A 15725-nucleotide genomic window follows, 5' to 3' on the forward strand; every position below is an offset into this window, starting at 1 on the left:
AAGTAGTTTTGGTGGCTGTTAGATGCAGACACAGCTCGGGGGGTAATGAACCCAATTTTCCGACGAGTGAACCCACATTTACAGGTGTTTTTTGGCCTAACTCTAGCCACAGCGAGAGACCACAATGGTATAATCTTGTTCTTTACATCCTTAGTTTCGTTTTGATTTTTGAATCATTGAAAATGATTAAGTTTTGACCCCAAAACGGATTTAGGAAATTTCCCAACCGAAATCCACCCTTCTCCCTTATTGCGTCTGACGACCCGCAAATTTAAACAAGTCAACCCGATCCAAACTTAAAACTCAGCCCAAGCCCAAACCTAGCATAAGACCCAATCTGAAATTCGGCCCAATTCACGAATCTGAACCTAGCCCAAATCCATTAACCCAGTAACCTAGCCCAACCCAACAACCCAGAACCTAAGATCCAACTCGACCCGAGCCTGAACCCAAGTTCCATGGTCGACGCATAGGCCACACGTGGGTCTACGCGTGTGCCCGTGTGGAAGAATGCCATAGCCGGCGTGTGGAGCACACGCGTCTCTACCGGAGGTACTGTGTTTCGCTGCCATCTACGATGGTGACCACGGCAATGTCAGCGACTTTTTCGGTGAGTCAACTCGGCTTGTGGCCTTTTGAGCCATCATCTTGTGGAGGTACATGCAGCGGCAAGTAGGGGAACCCGAAGTCCCTTCTTAGGTTTTTTGATATGCCGAATCCGAATCCCCTGACCATTTTCCCAAATTCTGACGTTTCTATAAAGTTTTATTAAATGTCCTCTCTTTGTGTTTAGGTGCCGTCAGTTGGAAGTGACACCATTCTCGCTAGTTCGAGCGGCTTATGATCAATGGAATACTGTGAGTGGACCCCTTCTAAACTTGCATGTTTTTATAAAATGCTAGGCTTGCATGCATTGCATATTTCATGAATGGAGCATGATTTATAATATGTTTTATAGATTTTCATATTTATGAATTATTTAAATTTTTTTACGAAATATTTATAACTTATGGAATTTACGTTTTACAAAAAGTTATGAAATATTGGGTTTTCGCTTATGAAATTCCATGGATTTATGGTTGTGGTTTATTTGGATTTACAGATGTGAATTATCTTGGATTTATGAAATAAGGCTTTGAGCTTGTGAGCTCCGGTTTGGATATGAGTTTTAAGGTGGTTTTCAGTGCTTATCTAATGGGTTATCATACATCACATCCACAGAACACAGGCATGTAGACATCTATGGCCATAAGACATAGTTAAGGAGATTTATGCTATACCCCCAACTTCACTAGCCCGAGGCTAATGTCGGTGTGTGATGTTATATGTATATGTTTATTCTCCGGCGTAACCTGGAGTCGTACAGCTTCACCTTTGGTGATGGTTATGCCTTAGGGCCACTATGATACCCCTAGTGAGTATAGCATTATCGAGATTTATGGATTTGCCTTCGAGCGGCGATAGTACTATTATTGAGCATTGTTTTACACGTACATGTTTTATGAACGTTTTCATGGCATGTAGAGTTTTTGGAAAACTTACTATGTAGTATTATATATATGTTTTCAAAATAGGGGTTTATTATGTTCATAAATGAATTGGTTTTCCTATTATTATATTAATATAAATTATAGTCTACTCACCTTTTCTGTTTTGCGCCATTAGGATTTAGATTTAAGGCACACGATCCTAGCATCAGGGCACTCTCACTTAGGCACATTCGAGTCTCCTCTATGTAGGACCCATTCCTCGATTCATACCTTTCTATGATAATTCATTCACATTATTCTTGATTAGTTGTATGCTCTGAACACAATTCTGCATTGGTGTAATTCTTTCTAATTACATATTTCATTAGTATGCACGTTTAAAAATGGCTTCGTCACCATCAGGTGTCGGCCAGCACGTGCTAATCCTGGTATTTGGGAATATCGGAGTTGGGGTGTGTCAGATGCTCTTGCTGCTGATGCAAAAAGAAAAAAAACCTTGTACAATATGCTTGATATTGCCTCCTTTGATGTATCATTTCTTGATTTGGTTGATACAAGCAATATTATCTTCATAAATATTTGTAGAGACATCAATGATAGAACTAAGTCTGCAAATTCTTCGATTATGCTCAACAACAGCTCTTAGCCAGAAGCATTCACAGTAGCTTCATGAAAGGTGAGAATCTCAACATGATTTGAAGAAATCACAACTAAGGTTTGTTTGGTTGACCTCCAAGATATTGCGATGTCTCCAACAATAAAGACATAACCTATTTGAGAACTTGCCTTGTGCAAGTTAGACAAATAACCTGCACCAGCATAACCAACAAGGAAAACATCATTCTAAAAACGAAGGGGGTGTGATCTATTATGAGATGCATAAGAAAAAAATCCCAAATTTGAAGTACCTTTTAGGTAATGAAGGGTCATTCTGGTGTCTACGTGTCGGCTCATTTCTATATCTTGCCTAAAGATTAACTGCGAAGTAAATGTACGGTCTAGTGCACTGAGATAGTACAATAAAGTACTAGTTGCACTTAGATCATTAGGGATGGTGGAGAAGTCATCAGGGACAACTTCCACTAATCGGAAATGTCTAGATTTCACCTAAGGAATGATGAAGGAAGGTGGCAAGGTGGACTGCATGCCAACCTAGGTAGCATCCCTGGTCTCTGAAGGAAAAGACACCTAAATCTGCATCATTACAAACCTAGGGTTTAGACTAAAATGGACAGCTCGGCTCGGCACATCTCAATGGCTTCATGTCGTAGCTCAGGCACGATTAGGGTTTGAAAAATCTCTTTTTTTTTTCTTTTTCTTTTCTTATCCATATACATTCAATTCATCACAATTATAACAACAATATAATAATATAATTGCAAACAATAATTTAAATAGAATATATCAATAATAAAAAATTAGGGTTAATGTTCAATGGTAAATCATGTTACTTGGATTGCACTGATGTATATTATGAACTATTTTGTAGCAGAATATCCTTTAGTTTCTTAGAGCAGGGTCAGGAGGGTGCGTGATAACGTGTTTTGGCCTATTTTACCAAAGGGAGAGAGAGAGTGTGGCGGCAAAAGAGAAAAGAGAGAATTGGGTAATTTATGTGATAATGTTCCCATCATTTGTGCCTTTATTTATAGTAAATCTAGTAGGCTTACTTGCCTTTGTTTGGGCCCAAAATTATATTGTTAGGCTGAGATTAGGTTTGTGTTCAGCCCAACACTCTTTCAAAAATACTATAGGTTGTCCAGTTGTCATAAGAAGCCCAATCAAGTTAGCCGAGTCTTATTGCAAGGAGGATTGATTTGGATTAGAGCAAAGAAGTCAAGTCATGGTACAACAAGAGGGTTTCAAAGTTCAAGGCATTGAGAATTCGGGAATGAATCTGATTCATTATAGAGCTTGGTTCAAAGACCTATTGAAACTAGGATTGGCCGAATCTTAACCAGATTAGATTTGGGAGTTTTAGTCTGGATACATCTCAGGGTCGGCCAGGAGTAGGTTCACTACTATATATAAAGAGGGGAGTACATCATTCGAGGCCCTCCAATTCACAACAACCTTGAGATTTTTATTTTCTTTTTCCCGCTGACACATCTTCAGTTTAGAGAAACAGCACTATGAATGTAGTCGGTGACATCTTCAATTTGGATAAACAACACTAAAGTCGTAGAATCAGCTGATCAAAAAGCACCTTCAGTTTGGATAAACAGCACTGTTTCTCGACCGACTGGTTACATATCCAAGTCTCGGTCGACAAGGATCTTCGAGTCCTTGTTGGTAGAGGTCATCTCATCAGCCTTCTCAGCGAAATGAGCTGTTACAGATTACTGGGCTCAACGCATTGAACGGCAAGTTGTTTTATGATTGGATATTCATAAGTAAGTTTTAGAGTTTGGCATTTTGACAACCGAACCACATTCACCATCAAGACATACATCTCTTTTGAGTACTCGTGTCCGTATAGTTTGGTGTCAGTTTGGCATGCTTATACTCTTACGAATATAATCACCATGACTGAACCCGGTACCGACGATCCGTGAACTTTGCAAGACTGGTAGCCTTGTCTTCAGGCTCTAGAACTCGAAGGCCAAGACGTGCTCCTTCCTCGATCGCAGTCGTAAGATCAAGAAGTCAGCAACGCGCTCAACGCCACATCCACATAATTTACTCACCGGCCGAGCTCGACCGTCGAGTTGGCACACCCCGCACATAACCGAAAAATGTAGTTAGCTTATTAATTACTCGGCATGCGCGCCACGTAGGCTTGGTAGTTTTTAGGGTAAACATTTTGGCATGCCCAATGGGACCAAGTGCTAAAACTATGAAGTTCATGCCAATTAAGACATGGTCAATAAAAAAGAAAGCAGTCATGGGAAAATCAACGACCGACTTGCCGATCCAGAGTCCAGGACAAAATTTGCCACAGGCACAAAATCCTCTTGCTACCATGACACCTAAGGCTCTAAGTGCATCGCGATGGGAAAATGAAGTTTGTCTCGGCGGTCAACCTCACAATGCTGAAATCCCTAACAAAACCACAGGCGTTTTCATTGAAAAGATAGTGGATGATTGCGATGAAGATAATGGTGAAGGCTCTGATCCACCGACTAGGTCGTTTCTTTGAAGACGACTTGACGAGCAGTCCCGACAGGTTGAACAGACAGTCAGCCGAGAATTAGATAGTTTACTTTAGGTGATACGCAATAATGGTGATACACACACCAAATTGCTCGAACTATTGGTTAGTAAAGCCTACAAAGGTGGACCCGCCTATCATTCCTAACAATTTCCACCAAAGAATAACCCTTTACCAATAGTACAGGCTGAGCCAGGATCTGCTCGGCTCAAAATGACCGACTTAGAGAAAAGATGGTTATCAAGCAATAAATCGGATGGATTTAACCAGAGCACAGAAACAGCATCCGTCAATATGATCAAAGTCCAAAAAATGATTGATTTGGCCTTAAAAAATGGGCCAAAGTTTCCAAAGTTCTGTCGGCCAGGGATGGATGTATGAGCGTCCTCCTTAGCCAGGATGACTCAAGCCTCTGATGAATCACCGATGGAATATCTTACGAGGTTTAAATCAGCCAGAAATTAGTGCCGAGTACCTCTTCCTGAAATGGAATTCGTTAAGATCGCTCTAAACGACCTCGATGTAGAATACAAAAAGAAATTCCTGGGGGCGAACTTCCGTGACATGCACGAACTAGCTCAACATCTCGAGCAATACGACTATTTACCCCAAGAAAACAAGGTTTCGAAGTCCCCGTCCCGAGGAAGAATTTTACAAAAACCCCACGGGCAGTTATGCGTCAGCCAAAGCTGAAGAATAAGCAAGTATAGATGCGGCCGAGATAGTAATCAACAAACCATACGTATGCAAAGCATTAGCTCACGCCAATCCCAAATATGCCAAAACTCGCTCGACCACTGAAGAGTCTACCGTCAAAACGTCAAAAGTTTATACTTTTGACATTACTAAGGTCGACACCATTTTCGATCAATTGCTACTTGCCAAAGTTATCAAACTTCGGTCGGGGCATAATATCCCCAAGGCCAAAGAACTGAAGGGAAAAATGTATTACAAGTACCATAACTCGAGCAAACACACGACAAACAATTGCATTGTATTTCGAGACGTTATCTAAAGCTGGATTAACAATGGTAAACTCAAGTTTCCAGAAAAGAAAATGGGTGTCGACACTGATCCATTTCCTACAGCGACGGTAAGCATGTTAGATGCTTGTCTACCTAGGGATAAAGGAAAAAGAAAGGCTGAGTTTGTTCCAATGCAACACATCCTAAAATAGAATTGTCGACCACGATTAAAAATCAATTTGTTCTCAAACGAACCACCTCAAGATTTAATTGGACTGGCCGTTGTCGAATCAATGTCGAGCTTCAGTGCCGAGAAAGCAAACGAGCCGACAGTCCTGCATAGTCGTTGCAAAGTAGACATCGTTTTAGTTGAGCCAAAAGAAGAGCCACGACGGATGGCAGTACCGTAAACGCCCACAGCCATGGTGACATCCCAAAAATCGATTGGAACAGGCCAACATCATAAGGTTTTTAATAGGCTTGGTCCTCAAACGTGAGATACCAAGCCATCTTTGGCTAGACTACACTTTGATTTCGACGCATCATTCTATAAAGAAGATTGTTACGTGCGCAGCTCTGGTAGTTCAAGTTTACTCATGAACCAACACACCCCCTGAGCCACGTGACCAACGTTGGTATACCTATCATTCCCCTAATGGTGTATACACCACGCTGTCTAAGTCGTAAAAATGTCGACGTTAAAGAATGGATTGTATGGCCCACCAACAAACAGCCTAGGAAACTTCGACCCCAAGTAGCAGCCGAAGGAAAAAAACCAACCATGACGATGAACGACAACCTCCAACTATTATGACAGAGTTGCTTCAAGGAAAACAGGTGATCAATCGTGATTTTGAAACCATAATTGAGGAATTCAAAAAGCGGATCAAACTCCTTCTTTGGCCCAGAGAGATGAAAGCTCGCCTCGAGTACTTCCGGAAGGAAGCCGAGAACAAACTTCTTCCACCACCCATACCGAAATCGTTGATCAAAGTCAAACGAAATCTACATCCGTCGTTCCTCGGGGAGGCTTTAGAGTACATGTGATAGTTTCATAGGAAACATTCAGCTAATGACTTATACGGTTTGCCGAAAGCATACCAAGATACTATTGATCTCATTTTAAGTTATCCAGATGTTAAACGAATCATCCAAAAAACTTCAAACCGGGGTTAAAAGCTAGGTTCCAACATATACGCGAGGCCCGAGTCCTCGGCTTTAATGTCGATCCATATACTGATATTGACGCAACTGAGCTTCCCTTCTCTCTCAAGGACCTTAGATATTTTCAAAGTCTTTTCAACCGTCTTCCTTTTTGGCCTTACGACCAATGAAACAAAACGTGTCACACGATTAGATGCTTACCTTGACACCAAAGATGATCGTATCATGTATCAAGAGCAAGCTCGTGTCACGACGCAGATCCCGGACCCGATTTCGATTTCAAATGAACACAAGACCAATAAGCGGAACGAGAAAAGTCCTGTAGACAAATCACAAGAACATACTCCAGCGACAACTGAGGAAGAAGAAACTAATACTCTTCATGCAAATCTAGAAGAAAAAGATCCCAAAGATGATCCAGAAGAAGAAAAAGATCACGACCCGATGGGCCCTTCCGTCCTTGACAACATGGAAATCAATATGGTTCATATCTTATCTGCTGATTTTCAGCCAACCGCGTCCCAACCAAATTCATTGGATAACGACGTAGTTGTTGAGGAAGCCACGCAAGTTGACTTTATGGTTATTGAGGAAATCGAGCTCGTAACAAAGGAAGATAAGCTCAAAGCGACTCTCGTCGAATTATTTCCTCACTCGTCATCGGTTAGTCTCCATCATTTAAAGCCGTTGTATGTTACAATTCACATCGAGAGGTATCCAGTTTCCAAAATCTTCATCGACTGCGGCAGGACGGTCAATATCATGCTCGTCTCCATCATAAAGGCATTACATCGCTCTAACGACGAATTTATTCCATCAGGGATCACCATGAGTAGTTTCGTCGGTGACAAGTCCTAGACCAAGGGGGTACTTCCGTTAGAAGTAAATAACACAGGTTGCAATCATATGACCACGTTCTTCATAGTCGATTCAAAGACTGAATATAATGCATTGCTCGGTTGGGATTGGATCCATCAAACAGGTTGTATTCTATCATCTTTATATCAAGTCCTCATTTTCTGGGACGGTAAATCGGTCGTGATTTATCCGATCGACAATCAGCCGTTCAAAGCTAACATGATCCAGGCACGTTACTATGACAACCACGTCAGCTACATAACCTTGCACGATTTCAATAATGAATGACGGCCGACGTGGATTTCAGTTCAGAAAGCCATCGAGGTTAGCACCGAAACTATGCACCAGGATTCGGCAAGACTCAGGTTGGCTTACCTCATCATTGAGCCCGATGTCTAACACCAAATAGACCAAGCGACGGGCAGCGGTTTCATCTACCATGGAACGACTGTTGGCCCACTCGTATACTATTTCCAAATAACCGAATTCAGGCATAAACCTTGTGGAGTTTCTCGCTAAAAGAGATAATGGTCCAGTCATTTCCTTGGACAAAGTCCAAGCTGCCCCGGTCGAGCTCGAAAACAGTCGGCCCTAAGTCAAAGACCCACTAAAGGAAATAAATGTTGGAATGGTCGATGACCCTCGGCCATTATTTATTAGTGTTTTGTTACCCCAACCCATGAAAACCGACCTTTGTAAGTTACTAAACGAATTTAAAGATTTTTTTGCTTAGAGCTACCATGAGATGCCTGGTCTAGATCGAACTTTCGTCTAACATGAATTACACATCAAAGCTGCCTGTAAGCCTTTTCGCCAAGCCCCTTGGTGATTCTCGACCGAAGTATAACTCGACATAAAAGATGAACTAGTTCGACTTTTAAAACCTAGGTTTATTAGGACCGCTTGATACGTCGAATGGTTGGTGAATATCATACCACTGTTAAAGAAAAGCAGCGTTTTACGTATTTGCATCAATTTTCGTAACCTGAATTTGGCAACTCCCAAAGATGAATATCCAATGCTGATTTCAAATTTATTAATTGATGCTGCAGCTAATCATGAAATGTTGTCGTTCATGGACTGCCATGCTGGTTAAAACCAGATCTTTATCGCCGAAAATGATGTCCACAAAACTGCCTTTGGTTGCCCGGGGGCACTTGGAGCCTATGAGTGGGTAGTCATGCCGTTTAACCTCAAAAATGCCAGTGCCACATACCAACGTGCTATGCCATCTTTCATGACCTGATTGGCACGGTTATAGAAGTGGGTAGTCATGCCATTTCGACCAGTCGTACCTTGAAGTAAAGGTTTTAGGTAGTGCTCCTTAAGCATGTCGGTGATTGTTTCTAGAACGTAGTCCTTGAACAATGGGCCTAGGGTTTGGTGAAAGGTGTTTGGCTCATCCTCAAATTGGATGGTTTTGATTGTTTTTCGGTCTGCAATGTTTTGACATTTGCTACACTTCTCGACTAACTTGGTAATGAAAACGTTAATAGCCATTAGAGAAAATGAAGGTTTTCTAGGAATTTAAGGCTAGTTTTCTAGGTTTCGAAAGAGAATGGCAAAGAGATGCGAGAGAAAATGGCAAAGGGATTTGAGGGTTCTGAAAGCGTAAAAGGGTTGAATGAAAAGAGGTGAGTATTTATTGGCGTTTTGGGAAGATCATCGGTTTAATGTTTAAAATGAGGGATGAAATCAACCGGGGGATTTAGTAATTATGATGAATGTTCAAATAATCTAGGTGAAGGGATCGAAAAACCTGCAAATCCAGACTACACGATGGCATGTGACGGCGAGCTTAATTGTGAAGAGACATTTGGGTATCCGCACGTCTCAAAAAGACAAAAATTCACTCATCAAGGTTATAATGATGGTGTGTGGTAGAGAGTTTGGTTTTGAGGGGACACTTCAGTATTAAGAAAGAACAAACATACTAAGGAGATGCCACATGGCAGGGTGTCTGACAAAACTGAGATTGTACAAACATGTTTCATAAATGTGCCTCGTGGATGGAATATTCGAGACTTTTTGTTGTCTTTCAAAGGTACCTTAAGGGTTTGATTTCACTTATTCAAGGTCAAAACTCGGCTAGGGAGTTCTAGGCTGAAGACCTCAGAAGCGAGGGGGTAATGTTTAGGCCCAAAATTATATTGTTAGGCTGAGCTTAGGTTTGTGTTCGGTCCAATACTCTTTCAGAAATACTATGAGCCATCCAGTTGTCATAAGAAGCCCAATCAGGTCGCCCAAGTCCTATCGCAAGGATGATTGATTTGGATTAGAGCGAAGAAGTCAAGTCCTGGTACAACAAGGAGGTTTCAAAGTTCAAGGCATTGAGAATTCAAGAATGAATCTGATTCATTATAAAGCTTAGTTCAAAGACCTATTGAAACTAGGATTGGCCAAATCCTAATCAGATTAGATTTAGGAGTTTTAGTCTGAATACATCTCTGGTTCGGCCAGGAGTAGGTTCGTTACTATATATATATATATATATATATATATATATGGGAGTGCATCATTCAAGGCTTTCCAAATCAACACACAAAACTGCCCTGCGCAAACTCTCGCTCTATGCGAAACCTCTCAACAACCTTGAGACTTTTATTTTCTTTTTCCAGCCCGCCAACACATCTTCAGTTTGGATAAACAACACTGGAGCCGTAGACTCAGCCGATCAAGGAGCACCTTCAGTTTGGATAAATAACACTGCTTTTCGGCCAACTCGTTACCTATCCAAGTCTCAGTCGACAAGGATTTTCGAGACCTTGTTGGTAGAGATTATCTTATCAACCTTCTTTGCGAAGTGAGGTGTTGCAAATTACTGGGCTCGGTGCATTGAACGCCGAGTTGTTTTATGATTGGATATTCATAAGTAAGTTTTAGAGTTAGACATTCTGACGGTTGAACCACATTCACCATCAAGACATACATCTCTTTTGAGTACTTTTGTCTATATAGTTTGGTGCCAGTTCGGTGTACTTATACTCTTACAAATATAATCACCGTGACAGAACCTGGCGCCGACAATCCGTGAACTTCGCAAGACTGGCAACCTTGTCTTCAGGCCCTAGAACCCGAAGGCCGAGACGTGTTCCTTCCTTGGCCACAGTCGCAAGATCAAGAAGTCAGGAACGCGCTCAATGCCAATCCACATATTTTACTCATCGGCCGAGCTCGACCGTCGAGTTGGCACGCCCCACACATAACCGAAGGACGTAGCTAGCTTATTAATTACTCGGCCTACGTGCCACGTAAGCTTGGTAGTTTTTAAGGTAAACAACCTTGCAAGTAATACAAACCTAAAGCAATAAGATCTTTTGGATTATATCGGAATCCTAAATACAATCTACAAGAGCTTTATACAATCATGCATTTAATATGTTGTAATTCATGTCACAATAAATATATATATAACTTCTACAATAAGAAACATAGAGATCTGTGAAGTACTAGTCATCCTTCTTTTCTACTACTTATTTTCTTTTCGAATGTTAAGCAAACACAAAGTCACGTAGCAAGGAAATTGACAAAATTAAAGTGGGATAACTTGTACCTTTAATATCTTCGTATATGTGTCCATAAAATTGTGTACAAAAGAAAAAATTATATATATGTGTGTGTGTGTCCACAAAAAAGTAGTTTAAAACAGCACCACCACGGAATCATAGGGCTTTCACTCCTACATAATGTGTGCTACCAAACTTTTCTACAACACTTTGGGGACCCCTTTTCTGTATTGATGTTGATTGGTTATCTAAGGAGCTAGTGAAACATATGCTCGACCTGACTACTCAAACTTCACAACTCTGCACAAATATTGTAATTTTTCGTCGAAAAATTCTGACTACACAGGAATACAAAAATGAACGGTGAAGATTAGATTGAGTAAATATTTTTTTTACTTAATTATCAATCAAATTGATATAAAGCCGGGTTACCCAGTAGTCCGAACTATTGAAGGCGTACTCCAAGTATTGACCAAGAAAAGAAACCTTGCACAAATACGTACAATTAATTAGCATAAAGCCTTTGCAAGTGAAGAAATGAGCTCATCTCCAAGGAAAAATGCAAGTTATTCCAACTTAATTACCACAAAGCGTCAAAAATTATGAAAAGTTTGCTTAAATTGGATGAAATGGTCCTAACCCTTTCCTAGTACTAATCCCAACCTAAAATGTGATGGGAGGCAATCTTTCTGTTAACGTTAACTAAGTTTAATTATAATACTTAATAATGATTATATTAGTCAACCTTATGAATCTAAGGGCGATGATCAATGTCAGAAGCAACGTCTTCAACAATTGTTTTTTTTTTTTTTGTTCTTTCTTGGTGAGCAATAATTGTTTCTTGCATGCTAGGAACAAGTGTAAGAATACCCTAACCAGCTTGTGAAAATACTACCAGGCAACAAAGAAGGAAAAAACAAAATCAATGCACAAACTGATGTGTGATCTTTATGTCTTGAAATATTTGTGGGGGTTTAATTAAGTAGATCTGGTTCAGTATTTCATCACAACTTGGACACAATTAATACACGATCAATTACAAGAAAATTTAGCACAAATTAAGGACTCAACAGGCTAGGATTCGGTGCCTTGAAGTTAGGGTTTCTTGTTAAATATATATACTAACTAAACTACATGGTAATTGTTTCTTTTAGTTTTGCATTACCTAATCAAAGCTTAACGCTTGACCCAACTGTTCGTAATCCACAAAATCATTCTTACTGACACTTTGAATATGTCCTTGAATTCATTTGAGATATAAACAAACATGTGTATGCAACTTCCTGCTCTTATAATGAATTCTTCATATGTAGTCATTCATGTTAACTTGTGAAATAAGCGTTGTATATAGTACTCATTATTTGCAGAAATTATGTTATTAATTACTTAAGGAATGAAATTTGATTTTGAAATCTCTAGTTAATTAAAAGAGAATATTGTATTCAAACGTACGAAATTAATATACTTGCTGACACACTTTCTAATAAAGCTAGACCTCCATTTAATACCACGTAGAATTATTGCTTAAAAAGTTGGTGTGTTATATACCGTCTGATTAAATATCATCACAACTGATAAAACCAACAAAGACAACGCTTCACTTTGGTCAAAAGATACACAGTAACAACTGAATTTAGGTCTCTCCTCTCCTGAGGTAGTACCCAAATTCTATATAAATTTCTAGTTTAAGTATAGAATTTCTGCCAATGTTTAAAATTAAATAGACCCGATCGCATCTACTAGTTTAATATAAAAACCCATCACTCACGAAACAAAAGCACTAAAACAAAAAGATAAAAAAAGATGAGGACGATAATGATAAATCCAACACTTTATCCAGCATCTGTTTATATATAAGAATCTCACACATATTGCAAGTTGAAACTAGTTGCACCAAGCTCACACTTCTAAATTAACCTCAACTACTCTCTCTCTCCCAACTTACACCGAATAAAATCCCCCATTGATTTGCCTACATATGCTTTTGACCTACTTGTTATTATCATCATCCTCATCAGCCATTGCACGACTATTCGTTTGGCCTAGCAAGCTGCTCATGGATCGGGCTTTAACGATCCCAAGCTTCATCCGCTTCTTAGTAACCAGCAACGGCTTCTTGATCTCTTCATCTTCACCTTCATTTCCTTTACCTTCACCAATATCACCATCGTCCAGCAGCAAAACAGCTTTCGTGTCTTCTTTCTGCGGCGGTGATGACTCCACGGATAATATTCTAGACGCTGATAGTTGCTTGAATTCAGTCTCAGTAGAAGCAATTCTAGTACTACTAGTAGTGGTAGTAGCAGTTGCCGCAGCCGTCGACCGGCTTCGGACACTATTCATGCTCCTTAACCTACCCTTCCCCAAGTGATGCTCACAAAGAGAGTAACCAACAAGCGTTTGTTGGCAACACCTCCATCCTCTTCCGTTAACTCTACTGCACCGCGACCCCTCCATGAGTGCACCTCCCCTTGCCCTCTTTCTTGTTGCACTAGCACTAGTAGTGACTCTATTGCCATCAATCACATGATCGTCTTGCTTCTGTTGAACATCGTCATTTTGCTGCTGTCGAGGTTCCCTTTTCTTGTTCGTCTTCGTTTTCATTGATTTTTTGTCTTTCTGATCATCCATTATCGTCTGTCCGATATTATTGGCTCCTCTCTCGAAGCTTCCTCTTCGCTTCTTCAATGGAAACGCTTTCTCTCCTTTAAACCAACTCCCAGCAGCTATACATATACATATATGAGTGCAAACCAAAAACAGTCACAACATGACCATACCAATAATTAATACAATGCAAGCAAGAAATGGTAAAGACAATTTTCATGAATAATTTGTGTGTGTGTATTTATATATGGAAATAGTATGAATATTTCACCTGGGTGAGAAGAACTAGATGATCCCGAAGCAAACCCCATTAACGTTTCAGCAACCAATATGCTTTCCTCCCTTAAAAAACAACCACACCCAGAAGATCGATGGATCAACAACCACACAGATGAATACGTAGGTCAAATTTTAGTCCAGGTGAAAAAAGAAAAAATAACCCAAATAACCCAGAAAATAAGAAGTGCAACATATATGTAGTTTGAGTTTATAGTATTGGGGACCATATTATATTAACCCATGCTAACGTGCACCGCATGGGTACATTTGTTAAAGCCAAATATAAGGAGGAAGGAAATAAAATAAAAATAAAACAAAATAAATAAAAAGGAGCAGCTAGCTAAAGGATTAGATTAGATGGGAAGGTATGGTGGCTAGCCAAAGCCGATATAAAAACAGTATTTCCACTTACACTATAAATATTTTCCTTTCCTTTTCATCCTTTTTTATTTTTCCTTTTAATGAGCTGTGTAAGTAAATCAAGTCTCCTTTCACATGAAATATTGAAGAATTTACTTTACTTAATTATTAATTTATTTTCTCATCTATCTTAATTACCTGATATCATCATCATCATTTCCCTTCTGATCTCCTCCCTTTATGGATTCTCTCTCATCTTCTTCCCCTTTCAATATCGATATCTCCTTCAAAAATTACACCAGATATTATATATACACACATATATATATGGCCTTGTATTGAAACCCCAATGGTGGGTGCAAATGAAAGAACCATGAAATTAATCAACACAAATAAAAGTGCACCAACATCACCATGTGTAACAAAATTAAGTAAAAAAAAACTACAAAAGGGTTGTAAATTTGTGAGCATTAAATTTCACTAACCAAACCACAATCTTGCTTGTTCTCTTTGTTCTTATTCTCCCCAGAACCATCAGAACCCTTGCCTGCTCGTCCGATCGGAAAGACTCGCTGATCGAAGGGCTGAGGAGGGGGGTGGCCCACATGGACAGTTTTCTCAACTGGGTGGGAGGGATTTGGAGGATCATGGCGGTGGTGGGGGTGGAGTTGCACCACGGGTGGTGGTGAGTAGTTGAGGTCGTGGAGGAGGGGATCTGATAAAGGCACCGGAGAGAGAGAGGACAGAGGGAAGGGTACCTGTCGTTTCCGAATCCTCATCGGTATTTTTTTCGGATAAGAAGATATTATTACTTGGGTTTTCGCAGGCCAGATTCTGATGCTTTCAATCACACAAACGCACAAAGAAAAGATGTAGTTCTAGATGGAGAAAGTTAGAGAGAGAGAGAGAGAGAGGTGCAAGAAAACCCAAAACCCATGTCAAAAACTACACCAGGAGAGAGAAAGTATCAAACTTTTATTTGTTGCACCAAAGAGAAGAGGAGGAGGGAGAGGGGTGGCACGTGTGGGATGGTCAAATGGGAGGAGGTGGAGGGGGAGGAGGGGCTGCACACGTGTGGGAACCAGCTGGGCGGGTAGCCGGTAATCGAGAGGAAGGGAGGGGGACAGGGTACGGACGATTATTGCCAGGGTGGAAGGGGGAGGACGAAGAGAATACAAAATGATGGGAGTGGGTAGTTTTATCGTTTATACTTTTAAGAAGGCACTGGTGGGTCCCGCCTACCCTTTGAGAGTCCATGTAACAACGACTCAGATCAGATGCCTTTCTTTGATTTTTCTTTTCCTTTGTTTCCAATGAAAAAAAAAATTAGGGAAAAAAAGAAACT

The 15725-nt window shown here is 40.3% G+C and overlaps 1 protein-coding gene across 1 annotated transcript; it reads right to left on the reverse strand.

Moving 5' to 3' along the window:
* Window positions 1-12970: 12970 nt before the first annotated feature.
* LOC137713894 (uncharacterized) lies at window positions 12971-15352 on the reverse strand. The gene is made up of 4 exons (XM_068453246.1): window positions 14866-15352; window positions 14579-14664; window positions 14013-14083; window positions 12971-13860 (listed from the first exon to the last, which is right to left on the reverse strand). The coding sequence occupies exons 1-4, from the start codon at window positions 15157-15159 to the stop codon at window positions 13124-13126; spliced, it is 1188 nt and encodes a 395-aa protein (XP_068309347.1). The 5' UTR covers window positions 15160-15352; the 3' UTR covers window positions 12971-13123.
* Window positions 15353-15725: the final 373 nt, after the last annotated feature.

Source organism: Pyrus communis, chromosome 13 (assembly GCF_963583255.1).
Source record: "Pyrus communis chromosome 13, drPyrComm1.1, whole genome shotgun sequence".
Taxonomy (NCBI): Eukaryota; Viridiplantae; Streptophyta; class Magnoliopsida; order Rosales; family Rosaceae; genus Pyrus; species Pyrus communis.